The sequence below is a fragment of the Gopherus evgoodei genome, chromosome 14 (assembly GCF_007399415.2).
Source record: "Gopherus evgoodei ecotype Sinaloan lineage chromosome 14, rGopEvg1_v1.p, whole genome shotgun sequence".
NCBI classification, from domain to species: domain Eukaryota; kingdom Metazoa; phylum Chordata; order Testudines; family Testudinidae; genus Gopherus; species Gopherus evgoodei.
The window spans coordinates 19,990,979-20,010,102 of NC_044335.1; the positions used below are offsets into that span (position 1 = coordinate 19,990,979).

At 46.7% G+C, this 19,124-nt stretch overlaps 1 protein-coding gene across 1 annotated transcript in view; it reads left to right on the forward strand.

Annotated features, from left to right (window-relative positions):
- The first annotated feature begins 471 nt into the window (after positions 1-471).
- GDAP1L1 (ganglioside induced differentiation associated protein 1 like 1) overlaps positions 472-19,124 on the forward strand; it is a 38,186-nt gene continuing 19,533 nt past the window's right edge. Inside the window, exons 1-3 of the mRNA XM_030533208.1 lie at positions 472-869; positions 8,783-8,975; positions 13,384-13,557. Of these exons, the coding sequence (XP_030389068.1) occupies positions 690-869; positions 8,783-8,975; positions 13,384-13,557 (547 nt within the window). The 5' untranslated portion in view covers positions 472-689. The remainder of the gene's footprint in view (positions 870-8,782; positions 8,976-13,383; positions 13,558-19,124) is intronic.

A 19,124-nucleotide genomic window follows, 5' to 3' on the forward strand; every position in this document is an offset into this window, starting at 1 on the left:
AATAATTGTAACCCACATCTGTGAGCTCTTTGGGGCAAGGACTGTCTTTTTGTTCTGTGCTGGTACAACCCCTAGCACAATGGATCCTGGTTCATGACTGGGACCCCTAAGTATTACCGCAATACAAATAAATCATAATAATTAATTAATAGTTAATTGGAACATACAGAAACACGAGAACATTTGAAGAATCCTTGCTTCTTTGTTCCATACAGCGCTGTAGGTAGGAAAGCACCTGCTGGACATTTTACGGACAGCATTTATTTATGAATCAGTTTATTCAATATCCATCAAATATAAAGTGATCCAAATGTTAGTATCAGTTGCAAAAACATTCCTAATGAGATGTGGGGTTTGGAATTGCATGTTGACTCCTGAGCTGGTAGCACAGGTAGCACAGACTGTTTCTGATCAGTTCCAATGAAACAATGCATGCCCAGTGTAGCATGTTTCAGTGAACGCCCTGGCAAGAGTGTAAATGGGCTGTGATTTAACACACCCAATCCCCTTCTTTTGTAAAATCAGGTTCTGATTCTGCTGCCTGGCATTGCTCACCTAATACCGAGCATGTAAGGAAATTCAGTCCACTTGCTTGAGTAATGATGCTGTTTCCATGAGCCCATGTGATGCTTGGATAGTGCAGCTGCTGCTTCTCTCTCCTTCTCCTGTTCTTCCAATCTCAGGCTGTCATGGCGACTCCCAACAATGCTACTCCCACCAACTGCAGCTGGTGGCCCATTTCAGTTCTTGAGAATGATGCAGGGAAATCTGCGGAGGTTGAGGACAGCCAGGACCCAACAAACCCCGCTCTCAGATCCAAGGATAGGCTGGTTTTGTATCACTGGACCCAGTCTTTCAGCTCACAAAAGGTAAATGCTGTGCTGAATTCCCAGGGAAGAATCACCTCCAAGATCCAGGGCATATCCCTGCCGTGGGAGAACGGCTTGGATGGGTGTTTTGTAGGATGAGTAGACTGGCTATTCAGAGATGAATAGGGGGTGCAGCTGGCAACCAGAATATCTAAAGAGTGATGGGTTTGTGTCTGTATTTCTGCATTTTGACAGACTCTGTCTGGGGTGACTGGAATGTGTGTGTGGAGGGGGGGAGGGTCCGGGGTTTCACTGTAATTCTGCCTTTGCTCTGAGGTCAGATTTTGTACTGGGAGATGTTTCTGATTTATGATCCTGCTTCATCTAACACCTGAATCTCACCTGAGAGGGAGAAGGGTAGACAAAGACAATTGCATTGAAATATTGGCTAGCTAGGACTCTCCTGGTGTTGGGGGAGGGGATGGTAGCCATATGTACAATGGTCACCATTAGTTCCTATACATCGTGGCACAGAATTGTATCCATGGATTTGAAAAAAGGGCTCAGCACTGTGCCAAACAATGCATTTGCTCCTGATGCTGCAGCAATGCTACTGAAATCCTGTTCCCTCGACTCTCTGAGTCAGTTCAGAGCTGCCATGCATGGATTTTGGTAACAAATAACACTCAATCATATTCTCCAGTCAATAGTGAATGTTCTATTCTGCAGCTCAGGATAGCAGCCAGCGTTCAACAAACTGACCTTATTTTCATAGTCACCAACAGCCTCAGTTGTTCTCCTTACATTCATTATATATGTGAGCTGAATTATTCATAGCGGAGAAGGTGAACATAAAGTTTTCAAGCTGCAAGGGCCTGGGTTCCTATGAGAGCAGAATGTTCTCCCTTCACCCCAAGCACATTCAGGGAGGCTGTGGAGGCAGGGGAGGGGGGGGACAGGCTTGTGTGTGTGCACAGAGAAATCCTGAGGCACACAGTGCAGCCAGATGTCTACAAATGTTGAGTCCTTTCTTCCCACTCTTCTAACTAACGTGCTTATTCTGCATTAGCAGAACTGAGTCTTTAGGGTAAACAATCTGACTCCCATCGTTCCTTCCTTCCCTGCATTGCAATGTCCCTTTTGGGATGTTGCTATTTGTATCCTTATCTATTGCTTTTCTCATTTGTCTCCCAGCACTGGGAGGGAAACAGTTAACCAGCTACTCACACAGGATTTTCTACAACCAATCCAGGCCGAGCCCTAGCTCTGCCAGAACCACTCCGCAAACACTATAGGGCACATTTTAAAGTCACAGTGCACAATCTCATATTATTTATTGAAATCCCAATCTGATTTTTTTAAAGTCACTTGCAAAGGAATAACACCCAGAAACATGTTCACTGTAACTAGGGATTAACTAGCAAGACAACCTGCTAACTATTACAGCGCATAGTACTGTACATGTAAGTGTAATGGACACAGCATGCCGTAGAAAGCAGATCCATGCCAGATATTCAAATATCCTTCAAACCCTCTTTCTGATAGGAAATTTCCTTTATGTTAGAGGTGTTGTTAAAAGTCCTTTAGGAGTAAAGTGGTTTCCAAGCCCCTGTCTCCCTGACTAATTACACAGATCTTGCTGCCAAGGTTGTTGAATATTGACTAATTGGGTGGGATTCCAGGGGCAAACCCTAAGACGTGGGGAGCATCTGCTGAACCCCTGATTTGGGCCTCACTGCTGTGAAGTAGGCTTTTAATTTGAAAAGGTTTCCTCTTTCAGTCAAGGTGTCTGGCACAATAAAAAACTTCAAATTTCTGGGCAGATGCCTGATGATAGAAGTACTCTGACACGCTACGCACAGCCAGGCCACCTGATCTAGCACCGGGCAAAGAAATGCCTGGGGTTCCTTGTTCTAGGTTTGGGTCCAGCCTCCCCATTCAGCACCATGGCCAGAGCATAAGACAGTCTCCTACAGCCTGCCAGAAACAAGCTGGGGGAGATGGGGAGGGAAGCAGGTTAACCTGCACAAGCCAAAGAGCCAGATTCATTCCTGTATAACTCAGCTGGGTTAGTTACACAAGGTATACATTTGGCCCAGTGTTTCTAAACCAGGCCTTGGACCTTCTTCCGTTAATTGATAGTCCCCCTAAGACATCAGGGGTGAATTGTCAATGGCAAAGCACCCTTGGACTTCAGTTGGGCCAGGATTTCACCCTAGGTCTCTGGGATGCAGATGTAGTGTCAGTGGCTCTTATACAGCTGTGCACATCTGGAATCCAGACCTATGATTTTTCTAAAGAAATAGTCTAGCTAGGCAAGGTCGCTGGATCTGGTGGCAGAATCCCTTGCAGGCTATTACAGGTGGTTTCTCAGCAGCTGACATGGAGATTCAGGGGACTGCTTTGATTAGCAAGCACTTCACAGCTTGGTTATCAGTTCAAATCCAGCCCAGGTCAGTTGTAACCCAAAGTAATTCCCTTCCAACAGCCCTTTGGTGTCACTTGTATGAAACGAGTTGGTAGGTCTTAGTCCAGTTCCTAGCAGCTCAGGTTTCTATGTGATAAAAATTGCCATAGCAATTGGTCTGAACACCCTCCTCCTTGGCAGCCTCAGCTGAGTTCAAGAACTGAATAAGCCTGATAGACTGAATTCTTCTCTTAACCTAGATGCAGTTCCTGACCTGTAGTCAGGGTGGAGCTACACTAGTGGAAGGTGCTGTGTGTGGGAAGGCTGCCCTGCTTCTGTACATGTTCTGTGACTAGAGGAGAACCATCTCCAGGGCTGTCGAGCTTGCTGCTTGCATCAGAACCAAAATGCACCAAAGGTTATTTGGTAGAGAGAGACTTGTCCCAGCATGCCAGTGCATATTATCATAAGAATCCTTTTCCACTCCGGGCTCTGAAATGGAATCTGAGCTCATGGTAGTTCTCTCTTAGCTTGAGTGGAAGCCTCTTCCACATCCAGGGAGGAAGCATGGTCTAGTGGTTAATGGACAACTCTGGGGGTAGAAGCCTTAGAGTCCATTTGTGGTTTTGGCACTTATTCGCTGTGTGACCTTGGGCAAGTCACTTCCCCACTCCAGGCCTCAATTCCTCATCTGCAAAAGGAGGATAATCGCACCCACCAACCTACCTCACAGTGGGGCTGTTAGATTTCATTCCTTAATGTTTAGAAGATGCTCTGAGAGCTTGGGATGGGAGGTGCTACAGAAACACAAAGCACCTGATGACTACTATGAGGTAATGATGGGTAGCAGATTGCTGTGCCAGGGATGCAGTGGGCACAATTGGCACCAGACCTGCTGGACATGTGTGGTGACCCCTGCTGCAAGCTCTGCTTCTCTCGTCACTTCTAGAACAGGCCAGTGGCTTCTTAATGGCTCACTGATTAGAAAAGAGGAATGGGGCAACGGTCCTCAGTGGCAGGACCGGTTATCCCAGCACTGTCCTTCTGGGGTTTAATTCCCTTTCCGCAACACAGGGGCAGAGAGCGAGGAATCTGAAAACAAGGGGTTCAGGCTTTTACTTGTTTTATGTTAAAAGGAAAAAATAAATTGTCGCTCCTGTAAATAATTAATTGCTAGTTCTGCAAACTCTTTGTTTGGAGGCTCTAATTAAAAAATGCTATTTTTTTAAAGTTTTATTTTTAGCAAATTCTAGTTGTAAGAAAACAATTGCTTGTTTGTTTTTAATTCAGAAGTTGTGTGTTAGGCACCTGCCTAGGTGTCACACCAGTTTGTTTGTTTTTTACTTGTGTGCCCTACTTAAGTCATAGTGGTGAACATTTTCAAAACCTGCATGTCTAAAATTAGACTCCTAAGTTCAAATTACGGATTCTAAATTAAGTGGCCTGATTTTTAGAGGTGTTGAGCACCCACAACTTTTCTAGAAGTCAATGGGAGTTGTGACTGTTCAGCACCCTTTGAAAATCAGAACCTTAAGTATGGGCTTGGTGGTCTGATATTGAACATGTGGGTTTGAAAATGTAGGTCAGTGCATTTTATACACATTATATTTTGCACTTCTCTAATGTTTTCCATGTGAAGAAGTGTTACTAATTTGATCTCAAATCCTCCTGCCCCTGTGTGGTTGCTATCATTGTTCCAATTTTACAGATGGGGAAACTAAGGCACGGAGGTTTAGTTATTTACCCACGTTCACATGGAAAGTCTGTGTCAGAGTCAGGAACAGAACTCGCATCTCCGATTCCCATGTCACAGCCCACCTGTCACCCCTGGAGTTATTTTTATTTAGAACAAGTAGAAAATAAACATCCTGGTATTAATACTATGCATCAGGGCAATTTGTTGAGTGCCTGGAAAAATATAACTGGTTCATGTTCCATGTGCCTAGGAAGATCTGACAAATAACAACAAAGATCAATTCTCAGTGCAATTTTGTACGTGAGGGTGCAAATGAAACAGGACTGGATGCCTCTTAAAGAGCTGGATGGGCAGTGTGACGGGCCATGCTTTTGTGGCTGGTACTCCAGGCTCCCTGACTGTTCCCTACCCTAAGGATGAGGCCCTCACTGCCTGCCTCCCATTCAGCTGTGCACAGCTCAACCTGCATGACGTGTGTGCTGCTCACTGCATTGGGAGTCAGTTTTGTAGCAGCCCAACCCCTCTGGCAGGTTAGAGTGCACAGCTGAATGGGAGGCAATGGGTACTATGGTCTGCCAAGGGCCTGGAGTGGAAAATTGGCACAGCTGCCCAAAGAAGCCGGGATACTAACTGATTTAAACCCCTGACCTCCGCGACTCAGAAGAAGAAGCCAAGCCTGGTGTCCAAAAGCCATGTAAAGGGTGGGATACAGATGTGAGGGATGCATATACAAAACAGCTCAGGACTGGGCGTGCAAAGGTTCTTTAGGCCACCGATGTGTCTCCATGGTGCTCCTGGGTCATGTGTGTTCTGGGATGGACCTTTGGCTGATCCCTGTACCACCTGCCAATGGCCTCATGGGGGTGATGCAGCATTTGGGGGTAACTCACACACAGGTGGCATTGGCTGTTTCCCTTTTTCCAGGCCACACCTGCTCCACTAGCAGAAAGGAGGGATTTGGCAAAGGAGCTATTAAGCCATCTCAGTGGTATCAGAGGATGGCTTTAAATGGCACTGATCCGCCTAAGGCTTTGTATTCAAGCAGAGGAGCTCTGTAGTTAGGGCACTGGCTTAGCACTCAGAAGAGCTGGGTTCTGTTCCGTGGTCTGCTGGGTTTCTTTCTGCTTTCATATCTGTAAAATGGGGATAATGATAACGATCTTCCTTTCTAAGGTGACTTGAGATCTCTGGCTCAAAAGTGCTGTGCAAGCTCCAGGTGATATTATTTATTATGACCCTGAGTTTAGACCTGCACAGCCCATGAAGCTGGGAACTAGGGTCATACAACAAGAATTTGGGAGCCTCCCTAAATGAGATCCAGTAGCTCTGTATGTGCACCATCTGGGCAGATGGGAGCAATATGGTGCCTACCATCACCCTAAGACATGCATTTGAACTATACTAGGTATGGCATCAAGTATCAGAGGGGTAGCCGTGTTAGTCTGGATCTGTAAAAGCAGCAAAGAATCCTGTGGCACCTTATAGACTAACAGACGGTTTGGAGCATGAACTTTCGTGGGTGAATACATCTGATGAAGTAGGTATTCACCCACGAAAGCTCATGCTCCAAAACGTCTGTTAGTCTATAAGGTGCCACAGGATTCTTTGCTGCTTTTATAGGTATGGCACTGTTTTCTCTCTGGCAGCTTTACGAAGATTTCCAGGGGTGACCATCTGTACCTTAAAGAGAAACGCATCAGGAGCAGCAAAAGATGGAGAAGCCAGACAAAGTGTCTGAGTCGTGCTCCCCATGAGTGAAACTGCTGAGTATTGTGGGTGGTGTAGAAATGTGCAGTATGTCTTCCTGTCTCAGCAGATCCCAGTGTTGGAAGGGGCTAGATTGGCAGATCAAAATACCACTCTCACAGTGCAACTGATAATCGAGTGATAAAACCATAAATCCAATCACACAGAAGCTTAAGGGCTTTATAAGCATTCACTGGCCTTTACCAGCTGATAGTGATAAGTCAGGACACAGTCTGAGCTAAAGCACAGAGATCTGATTAGTCCAAACCTTTTGGTCCAAGAAGGAGTGTGAGCAGTGCATGGCTGAACTTCAGCAGATGCTTTGCTTTAACACACACAGGTATCCGTTATTCTCACAGAGAAGCACACAGAAATGTGCACATTCACAGAGACAAGCCCTGTTACACAGATGCACACACAAGCACACTAATTGCCACACTGACAAATGCATGGCATTTTGATTAAAAAACTAGAATATCAAATTAACGTGGCTCACAATAAATGGATTAAAAACTGGCTAACTGATAGGTCTCAAAATATAATTGTAAACAGAGAATTGTAATCAAGCAGGTGTGTTTCCAGTGAGGTTCCACAGGGATTGGTTTTTGGCCCTACTCTATTTAACATTTTTATCAATGACCTGGAAGAAAACATAAAATCATCAGAACTAATTAGTCTTGGCTCCCAGTTCCCTGCTCTAACCATGTAGCAGAAGCATTCACGAAGCCAGACCCTGCTATAATGCAAAATGTCTCTAGCAACGAGGGCCAGGAGAAAGGAAAGAGAGAAGCTACAGGCTACAAGGGACCTTCATTTACAGCATCTTCATACAAAGTATATCACCCCAAATTCTTCACAGGGATAAATAATAGGAGTCAGGGAGGGAAGAGAGGCAAAGGAGGAAAGAGATGCAAGGTGGAGGGATGGCTGGAGACTCACAGAGCAGGAGCTGTGGGGTATAAGGCTCTCTGATCCCATGGAGGGACAGGGGGAAAGCTAGTGCTAGGAAAACAACAGGAATGGGAAGGGGATTGCAATATGTGGCAGGACTCTCCCTGTTGGACATTTGCATTCTCCTCTCCCCTTGACACTCCTCTCTGCTTTTGGAACCAGAAATATTCCCAAGGGAGCACTGACTGGCAGGAGTGAGGAAAATAGTGAGCCTTCCCCTGCTGTGGCAACGATACTCCATGTATAAGTGACGCCAGCCATTTGGCGTGTAAGGGAGGTGCCCGAAAATCACTTGATGAGGTCCTGTCCTAGGTTTGCAATGTGTGCATCATGGCGTGTCATTGTGCCTTAGGGATACCATGTTCAGAGGCGCCATTGTGATGAAACATAATGGCACAAGAGGAGGACAGCATGCTGAGATTATGCCTGTCTCTGATCAGCCCCTGATGCCAGCTGCCATCACTCGTTAAATTTTCAAACGAGCACCTTTGTGCTTTCTCCCAAGCTGCCCCTCATGCCTAGGAGAAACTCCCCATAAACTTCCACAAACCCAATTCATTATCCATCTTCAAATCCCTCCTTACAGCTCTTCTTCGCTGCCAGGCCTACAAAACACTTGACTGCTAGTGTGCAGAGACTACTGCCTATCATGTTGGTCAATATGGTCTCATTGTTTCCTTTCCTCCATTAGTCTGTTGTCTGGTCTTATATTTAGATTGTAAGCACTTTGGGGGAGGCGCTGTCTGTTCTATTTTGTACAGCATCTAGAACAACAGGGTCCTGCTCCATGATGGCTGGTCCTAGAAATTGTAATATAAATAATAAGTTTCTGTGATTCTCTGAGACTGGGTAACAAAATATTTCCTCTGCCTTCTACCTCCTTTTTGGCTGCTGGGAGAGATGCCAGAGACGCTGGTATGTTGGGCTCAGGGCTCCTCCTGATGTCCTACTACATAGTACGTGTCAAGTGGCTCGAGGAATAATCCCAGGGTGGGCACTCTACTGAATGCCCATTGGTAAGAGGAGCTCCAATCAGCCCTGTGAATGCTACAAACACGGGGCCCCAAAGAGCCACAAGTGGCTGAGCATCACTGTCCTGTAGACTTTGTGGGTATTGGAGACCATATGCAGAGCCCGGTGGGCAGCAATGAGACTTCTTGCTTCCTGCTGTAGGTCCGCCTGGTCATCGCGGAGAAGGGGCTGCCGTGCGAGGAGCGGGATGTCAGCATGCCCCTGACTGAGCACAAGGAGCCCTGGTTCATGCGTCTCAACCTCGGAGAGGAGGTGCCCGTGATTATCCATGGAGACAACATCATCAGTGACTACAACCAGATCATCGACTACATGGAGAAGAACTTCACAGGAGGTGAGGAGGGATGGGTCAAAATTCATAATCAAAATGGGGTTTTGATGGAAAATTGGAGTTTCGGCTCAAGGAAACTGTTGGTGAAAAGGAAGTGGGTTTTAGCCCACAAAAGCTTATGCTCAAATAAATCTGTTAGTCTCTAAGGTGCCACAAGTACTCCTCATTCTTTTCGTTGGTGAAAAGTGTCTGCTCTTCAAGAAAAATTTCAGCTTTTTTTGACAACAAAACATTCCAAAACCAAAAGGTTGTCAGCCGAAACTGAAAACTTGCAGTTGAAAACCAAACATTTCAATTTGGAAATGTCACCACAGTGCCTCATGGGAGTTGTAGTTCATGCCCCTCATGTCCCCATTCTCCTTTATGAGCCAGGCTCCCAGCAGGGCTACTGTTTTTGTATTTGGTTTGAGTTTTGGGCTGTGTTCCAGGCCTCTTCACCACCCTCAGCTGTGACAACTCTATTATTTCTGTGTATCGTCATTATGAGACTTCATGTGCAGAGATGGGGTGAAACTGGAACCACTTATTCAGCTCTCCACCTCAACAACCTTTACGAGTTTGGATAAAATGGGGCATAGCTCTGAACTGGCCAGGGCCAATGAGGTTTGGCAAAATCAATGCCAGTTGTGGTTTTTGCTCAACCTCTGCTTAGACCTAATAGTCCTGCAGAGTTTTGCCACCCAGTGGGATGTCACACGGTCTGACACGAAGCTTTCATAGCCTGCCAAAATCAGCTTGCTCTGGTGTCCTGGCCAGTGGCACCGGGCGCTGACGTTCCTCTCCCTGGAATGTGCCTGGGAAGGGCTTTCCTGGGGCTGAGCTGGTGAGTGACTGCAGTCGGAAGACAGGTTGGTATATTGCCAGTAGGGAGGAAATGAAAGGGGATGGCAGCTGTTAAGGAGGGGAGATGTTTATATTTGGTGTTACGTGAATGTAGTGCCAGTGAGCAGCACAGTATTGCCAGCACTGGGGAGTGAATCCCTTTATTTATCCAGAGCAAATGCAGCCTGGTTAGTGGCAGAGCGAGCTCCCCCACACTGTCCTGCCCTGGTGCTTCACCCCCCGGGTTCACAGAGAGAGGGCCCAGCCCTGAGGCAATGACTCACCAGTGCTTTCCTGAGTTCCCTTCATTTGTCAGAGCAGAGCTGGCCAGTTCAGGGCTGTCAGACTGGGATGAGTAAGCCGGGAGACTTCAAAGGCTTAGGAGGGAGGTTTTAACTCTGTCATCGTGACACTCATCCTAAAGCCTGTCACCTTAGGAATGGAGAGACTTTAAAAACCATCTTAAAATAGATTCCAAAAACAAGGGAGTCTTGGCAGATCAGCGGCTGTCCTCCTCTCCAGCACTCCCTTCTCACGCTGCTCAGAGAAAGCATTCAGCAAAAGCAGGAAGGTTCCCCACTCAATCAAAGGCCTTCTTTTAGGCTTAGTTGAACAGGCTGGTCTTGCTGAATCCCCAAAGTTTCAACAAATACATCTTAAACAAAGCAAAGGACCACTTGTCACCAACCATCGTAGCTTCCCAGAGGTTCCCGCTTATGGACCAGGCCAGGACCCAGCTTTGGTTCAGTCTGAAAGACTCTTCTCAGGCACTTGGCTCAGCGGCCTATATTCTGTTTTATTAATGCAACCCCACTGATTTCTAATCCCCAGTGAGCTCACCCTTACAGATGTGACTTTACCTTGTCTCCATTAGGGTTGCACACATCTAAATGAGGGCAGAAGATGCACATGTGATAGCATCCTGTCACCAGCAGAAGGTATTGACCTAGTCAGCGTCATGGAACAGCTCCTAGAGTGGTAGATAATTACAGATCTGCCATGGTGCCGGGGCAGGGGGTGGGAAGGGGAAAAAGGTGCTCTGACCCTGGTTAGCAGTTCTATTAGTCATATTAGCAAGCTCTGGAATCATGTCCAGCCCATTCTGGCTTTGCCTGCAATGCCAGTCTTTAGAGGCTGATGCTGGTGAAATAAATCACTCACCCCATAAAAATGTTTCAATCCTGGAAGGGCTCTTTATACTAAGGATAAATATCTGCAAGGCTTCATTTTGTCACAGGCTCGAAGCAGAGCCTAGCTCTATTAGTTACCAGCCATACCCTGTGAGGTAATATATAACATGGCATCAGCAGCAATCGGGCCAATATGTGGAGTTAGTTCAGCAACCAACAGGGAGAACAGGTGCCATTCTGGTGAGCTAATGCCTCCAACACCAGCTGAAGGGAGTAGGTCCACAGCCAGAGCTGTTGCATTTCAGTGTGGTTACTGAGTAGCCTTACTTGAAGGGCTGGCTATTCTGAATGCATTGGGTTCCAGCCCGGGAAACCTTGGCATGAACTGCTACGATGCTGGCTGAGAGCCATGTGGAAGCATGCGCTCTAGGGATTCTGTATTCGTGTTATTTCATTCCATTGGTGGTGGTTCTCAAATGAAAAGTCCCTGTTTGTGGCTGGGATCCAGCCTCTTGTACTTGGTCCAAGGACAGCATGAAGGTGAACGGCAAACTAGCAGTCCCATGAGGGACTTTGGCTCAACCACATCATATTTAGAAGCTATGAAAATCTCTCAGTCTGAAAAATTCACTAGGAAAGGGTTTAATGTGATAGAATCCCCAAACCTATCAATGGAGACGCCTTGCTTGGTCCCACCCAGTTCATCCCTGGGGGCCAGGAATGTTCCCTATAGTGCATTTACTGGTTCTTTATAGAGTCTAGATTTATATTATCCTAGGGAATAGCCAGCTCACTTATCTCTCAGGACAAGCCCTTCCCATTGCTGCTGATAGCACTTACTTACCCACCTCAGAGGGAGGTGATGAGGTTTAATTAGGTTTTAAACAGCGCTTGCGATGCAGAGCACTACATACCAGCTACCAGGTCTGATATGCTTTTCAGTGTGAGGATGTACCATGGCTATTGCTATAACCCAAATCTTGGGGCTCATGCTCAAACACCCATAGAAGTCAGTGAGAGTTTGCCAGCGTTCAGGCCGAGTAAAACCGGAATGAGGACCTCCTGGTTTGACTCTGTGCTTGGTGCAAGGAAATGGAAATCATGGGACCAGTGGAAGATTTCAATCAGTCACAGCTGAGAAGAAATCAGATGTTCTCCAGGAATTGTTTAAATCCTCAGTGATCTTTTGGGGCCACATTTTCACTGGGTTTCCAGGAAGCACCTGCAAAATCCCCTGACACATACAAACCCTGTATTGGTGGAACAAAGCCATTCAGATACCACAACCAGCTTTTGGCTAGAAAAGGCAGGCACAGTCAGCTTTCAGACATCATGAGCCTCTTTTCTTAGAAACTCCTCAGCCAAGGGCTGTTGGCAAAGATGCATGTGCCACAGTGTGCCTAATGTGTGTGCATAATTACTGAGACTGCTTGAAGTTGATCAGAAGGGTCTGTTTGCATGTGATTTGTATGTGCACTCACAGTAATTACATGCATATATTAGACATGCCATTGTAAACAACCCCGGAGGGCTGTGGCTTTGAAAATCAGGCCACTAATTCACTCTTTTTAGCAAGGAGAGAAGGAGCTGAATGTTGTCAGTTAGGAAGAGAGAGCACACACACAAATGTGAATGTTTCAGTGAGTGTGAGCGGATGACACGCTGCATAACGTAGCCAGGGCTGACCTTACAGTAGTTAATATTAGAGCAGAACTATGAAGATGCAAAGTGCCATATAAGTACTAAGTATTGCTGTTATTATTGAGTGTTATGATTGTGGGTGCTTGACAGCGCCCGAGTTAGCACCCAGGAATTAGCATACAGCTAAAGCACATGTGGTGGGTCTGGTCTATAGGGAGTTGCTGGGTCTGCGTCTGTGCACTGATTGGCCAAGAGACTGCACTTGGAATAAAGAGCATCACAAAATAGTTCTGTTGCCCTAGAACTCCATACACAGGGGATTTGGAAAATCCCATCAATTCCAGGTACGAGTTTGGTGCCAGTTTGCTTTCCTGGGAACAGAACTCAGCACCTGATGTTTAGAGACGCAGAGACTTTGCAACCACCACCGAAGTCAATAAGAGCTGCAGATACTCACTAACTGTAAGACCCAGGCCCTGAACATTTACACTCATTGGGTGCAGGGGAGGGCCTACTGTACATGATCAACCTAATCAACCAGTGCATAAGAGGGACCAGTCCAAACAAATCCAGGAAGGCTTAGCTCCGGGGTTAATTTCACTTGAGCCCCAGGAAAGTGTTTCAATGAATGGTTTGATTCCATCTCTAATCAGAACTAGCACATGCTAAACACAAACCGGTGTCTCAAAACAGGAAGTAATGAGCCACCCTAAATCAATCTTTGATCATCCCAGTGGCCTGGGGACAATCAAATCACATGGGAACACGTTGGTGTATTGTAGCTGTAACCAATGCCAACTTTTTGTTCTGTGTTTCAGAAAATGTTACCCAGCTGATCCCCGATGCCGGGAGCATTCTTCACACAAGAGTGGTGCAGTACAGAGAGCTCCTGGACTCACTGCCCATGGACGCCTACACTCACGGCTGTATCCTCCATCCCGAGCTCACCACTGACTCCATGATTCCAAAGTACGCTACAGCTGAAATCCGCAGTAAGTTGCCTCTTTAGCAGGACTGCCTACCGCCAGTGAACAGTGGGATGTTTATTCCTTTCTATCTTGGCCCTCTGCAAACTCCACCCCGACAGGTGCTGTTGACACACATTTAAAAACACAAGGGCATAGGAGATGCAGAGTAAATCAGCCAAAGTAGCAGCACTTCTTTCCTTTGTGCTACTGCGCATCATTTGGTCATGTGACTACATTTCACCTTCAGTGACTTCAGCCCTCCATCGGGGCCTGCTCAAACAGATGGGCTCAGCAGTGTGCCCAGGAGACAGAGCAGAACTCTTACTTCAAGAACAGGAGACAGTCTAGTGGCTTACTGACCCAATACACTGGAGGCAAATGTCAGGTGTCACTCAGACTCCTGTAGGCTCTTTACTTCAGCTTACTTCTCCGGGAGCTTTACTCCAGATGTTTATTCCCTCTGGTTCAAAGCCATTCTGCATGAGTTCCAAGTCACTCACATTTTACACTGTGCCCCTCGCCAGGGTGGAAAATATATCTTGTGAAACAATGGAAATCCTGCCACTTTGAAAATCTCAGTCTCCTTTTCCCATGATGAATCAACCCTTGACCATTCCCCAGAGCTTACAGCTAGAGCCGGTAGAAACCTTTGGACAGAATGTTTTTCCATTGGAAAATGCCATTTAGTTGAACCTGCTACTTTCCAGGGGATCATGTCAACATTTTGTTTCGATAATGTTGGAACATTCCATTTTGGCATTTTTGAAATGGAACATTGTGATTTTTCATTTCACGAAATGGAAATTCTGATTCCTGCACAACTCTACTCACAATCAACTGCTGAGTAGCGAGGAGCATCCCTTATTCCCTGTGAGACGGTGAGAAAATGGAGGGTAGCCAGCACCTTCCAGGATGGGACCATTAGATCCTCCAGACATAGTATCATCCTTGCTTCCTTCTGGGTCCCCTTCTCAAGGACAATAATCTTTCTGCAGGGTGCTGCCCAGAGCACTGCTTACAGGATCCCAGATGGGGCTTATCATCCTCTCCAAGACGATAGTCTCTTTCCTGTAGGATATTTGTACCCTGTGAGCAGAGAGCAGAAGGGGATTGTGAACCTGCTGCAATAGGAGCTGCAGGACTACTCTCATGACCAGGCACTGAGCATGCAATGGAGTGCACTGTCAGCATCAAGAAAAGCTGCTGTCAAAGCCCTGTCATCATAATAGACACAGACATAAAAACCCAGATGACCAGGTCCAGCCCTTGTGCAAGCAGGTGCTAGTCTGTTGGGCTTCAGGGGAGTTGCATTATTTTAAGCCATAACTGAACCTGACCCAGAGTGGCTAACATCCAGGCACTACGTTCTGCCAGTTACCCATGACTAAGATGCTCAGCCAGTGAGTAGCCTCTTTACGGCTTTCAGTGGCATTGAAATTCACTTGGGATAATTAGGGCTTGGTGGTTCTGATTCCAAACAACCAAGGTAGCAGTGGTCTGGAAAGGAGACAGAGAAATTGACTGCAGCCTTTGGGACAGAGGGTAGGAGTCCATCTAGTCGCAGTTCAGAGGGATCAGCCTCCACGTGTCCAGGACCAACATTACTGGGTCCTTTGCAGATGTTTTATTCATACATGCGGGTGGAGGACATGCTGTGCCCTTCATTATTTTATAAAGCATATTGCATTTGGATGCATTAGCTGTTATTGCTGAGGGGGCGCAGTTAGGAGAGATTGTTATTCCATACTTTACAGCCCAGAGACTGTGTTAAACAGGGCACGCGCTGCACATGCTTAGGGCCCGGGTTTCCGTGGTTGCTGAGCACATTCCAGTCTAACATGTGCTGTCCATTCATGAGGATTAAGAAAGCCAGTGGGGCGGTGCATTTTGGCAAGTACAGACTTTGGAGTCCTGGCCCCCTTCACACCATGGAGGGGGATCCACACCAGTACTAAACAGGCCAGCATGGGTGCAGGGCTGTGTGTGGAAGAGGCCTGTGGGGATCCAGTGGCCCGCAAGGCCCAGGTAGGTGGAGTAGAAGCCATGGCTATGTGAGTGAGGGGGTGAAGGGTATATTAACTCTGTGGCCTGCCTGTGGGTTGGGGGATGGACTCTACCCCAAAGACTGCCTATTACCTCCCATGAAGTCCAAGTACTGTTGCTTTGAGCAGGAGGGAGAATATCATAACAGACCACATAAAGTGTCCAAATCACAGCCTCTCTTTCCTCCCTCTCCTTGTCTCTTTTACTTTCTCCCTGCTGCTCTGCTTTTTCTCATGTGCACGCTCTCCTTCTTCCTCTCCTTCCCCCCACCTCCAGTGGGCTATTTCATTATTATTTTCAATAATTTAAAGGTCATACGGGGGAGACTGCCAGGGATTTAATTACAGACACTGGATGAAGTGACGTAATACTGTGCACTTGACCTTCAAGCATTCATGAAACATTGATGATACTTAATATAACTCAGCTGCAAAGACTACTCTTAAGGCCCGGTTCTCCTCTGGGAAGTGCCTTTTCAGAATGACACTGGAGGGCCCCACCATTGTTGTCTCTCAAGGACTCTGGATCAGAATGGCTCATGGATCACAGTTTACAAATACAAGGATTTTTTACCCTTGACAAGCCCATCCTAGGATCTGGAATTAAGCTGGGCTCATGTATCACAGACAATCAGATATCTGCTGTTGACAGGGCCGGCTTTAGGCCAGTTCCACCAATTCCCCCGTATCGGGCCCTGCGCCTAAGAGGGCCCCACGCCCAGTGGCAGAGCCGTTGAGGAGTGGGGCAAGTGGTCGAGAATCCCTTCCCTGGCTAGAGGCTCCTTTTTAATTTTTACTCACCCGGCAGCGCTCTGGGTCTTCGCCGGCAGGTCCTTCACTTGCTCCAGGTCTTCAGCAGCACTTCAGTGGCAGGTCCTTCAGTGCCACTGAAAACTCGGAGCGAGTGAAGGACCCGCCGCTGAAGATTAGGAATGCCACCCAGTGAGTACAAGCCCCACATGTTTTTTTACGTGGTTTTTTTTTTTTAAGTCATCCCTGCCAGGGCCCCGTTGAAACTGTTCAAATCGGGCCCCGCGCTTCCTAAAGCTGGCCCTGGCTGTTGACCATGTCCTTCTCTGCCAGATTTTCTTCAGGGTCTTTCTGTTTGTGTCCCATCCCCATCTAGCTGGGACTCTCTCTCATATGGGCTCCCCATCTCCATCTTCTCATGTGTGCCTTTGCATCTCCACCCTGCCTTTTCCTTGTGCCACAGGCACCTTGAAGTCTTCTCCCTTCTACCCTCACTGAAGTTCTTTTGTGATCTGACCTAGACTTCCCTCCTACTCTCAGTCCCAAGGTTTCACACCGAGGACATGCCCTAAGCACATAAAGGGAGTATTAGAAAGTGCAATTTGCTCATGCAAATATCCCATTGGCACACGTAGGGCCAAATTGTACTCTCAGTGGAGCTGGTTTCAATCCAGAATAAGGCTAATGAAGTCTAAGATGAGAAACCAAGTTGATGAGAATTATACCAGGAAGAGTCAAGCACAGAACAAACTGGTGCTTACGATATACTATTGAGAAACACAAGAATATTTCTTACCTTGTCAGTGAAGTGAAAGGGAAAGGAGGAATTCTAGAGGATATAAAGAACCAAAAAATATTAATGCAGTGAAACAGGTCTAACCACAGTGCTAAACATAGGGGGTCAACTCCTAGCCCCACTGAAGTCAATGGAACAGATAATTTCCCCTACATTCTCAACAACACTGAACTCAGTTTTGGCTTTCCACCTTGATGGAACAATAATTCAGGCCCCCTGCACTAACAATTCCATCATTGCAGAGTCTGCCTCAGAAAAGGTTGTATAGCAATCGACATGGGGAGACGAGGAGACAGGCCCCCTTTATTCTATTCTTGGCTTTGCCACAAACACCCTTTGTTACTCCGGGAAGGTTCCTTGACTCCTCAGTGTCGGTCTATCTGGGCTACTTATCAGGCTCCATCACTGTAGTATCTGTGCACCTCAGGTTAATCTCCACCTCCTTTTCTATCTCATTCCCTTCTCAAGTCTTCCTATTGGTCAGTTCCTATAGTGGGCTCTTCCTTGACAACACACACATGTTGAGATGGTTGTACCCCATCACATGTATGTGTTTCTATGTGCACACGTACACTATTGCTTTCTAATGGGTGGAAGCAGATCTGCTCATGTGGATAGCAGTCCCTTCTACTGGTTAAGTTAGTGCCACTACTGTAATTTACCGAGTACCACCTTGTGATTTTGGAGCATGGTGATGATTATCAGTATCTGTTTATATTGTGGTAGCCCCTAGGAGCTAGGCACTGGACAAACACAGAATACAAAGATGGTTCTTGCCCCAAAGAGCGTACAATCTAAGCAAGCGTAAGAGTGTGGGTCTTTTCCCTGTGCTGTGTGTCTATGAAGACTTGATGACAGTGGTGTTGGCTGCCCACAGCTCAGTGCACAGAAGATGAAGTAAAAGGCTTCCAGCTGTGTGCCTAAAAGAAGTTTTCTAGGGTTGGGATTATACCAGGCATTGGATCAGCAGTTATCAGAACCAGAAAGCCAGGATGCATTTTGGACAGAAGCTTCTGGGCAGTCGCCTGATCAGTGGAAGAGAGACGCAGAACAGAGAGAGAGAGAGAGAGAAGAACATACAGTTAAAGCCATTTATTATTTATCATTATAATTCTGAACTCCTCAGCTCCCGGGATGGCCCATTCATTAGAGGGAGAACTTCCCCTAGCAGGACTGACTGAGTACTCCTTGCTTTAGAGGTAGATGTTGGGATGCTTTCTCAGGGTGACCAGAACTGCAGGTGACCTTGTTACCCCTTTGCCTTAGCAAGAGAGAGATTTGTGGGTGTCACCCCAGGTTGCTAGCCAGCTAGCCAAGTTCCCTAGTACTCTGCCAGCCCTCTTTTCCTTGCAGGTAACATTTGATACACCCTTGTCCCCAACGCCCCCTAGAAGTGGATTCCTCTGCAGTGTCCAGCCCCTGCCACTGGACACTCCCAGAGATTACCAAGTCTGCTGTCTCCAAAGAGACAGTATACACACCAGCCTGTTGGCTTGGCAGAGGTTTAGCACTGTATGTGAAAACATTGCACTGGGATGAACTTATAGTAAAATGAATAACAGGTTTATTAATAGTGGACAGAGAGCTAAGTGATAATGAGCAAGGATAATAGGAACAAACTGATTACAAATAAAACAAAAGTATAATGAGCTTTTGAGTAACTGAACTTGGCAGGCTACAAACCTTGTCTTAAGGCAGTTTTCTCACCTCCCACTACTTCTTAGCATCACCAACCCATATGGTGAGGGATCCAGAGTTCATGGATGCAAAGAGCGCTGACCTCTTTGTTCCCTCAGTGGTGGATCACCAAAATTCCTTTTGCTTCTCTCTATATTCCCCCCAAGTTTATTATCTTTGTCACCACTGTCAGGATGAACCCCTGGCATTCAGACTCCAGCCTCTTCCCATGCTGAGTTCACATCCTCATGTTAATTTGTTCCTCCTGTTTACCTCTGATGCAAATGAACTGCCCGTTGTCTCTGGCATCACCTGCTCATTTTACA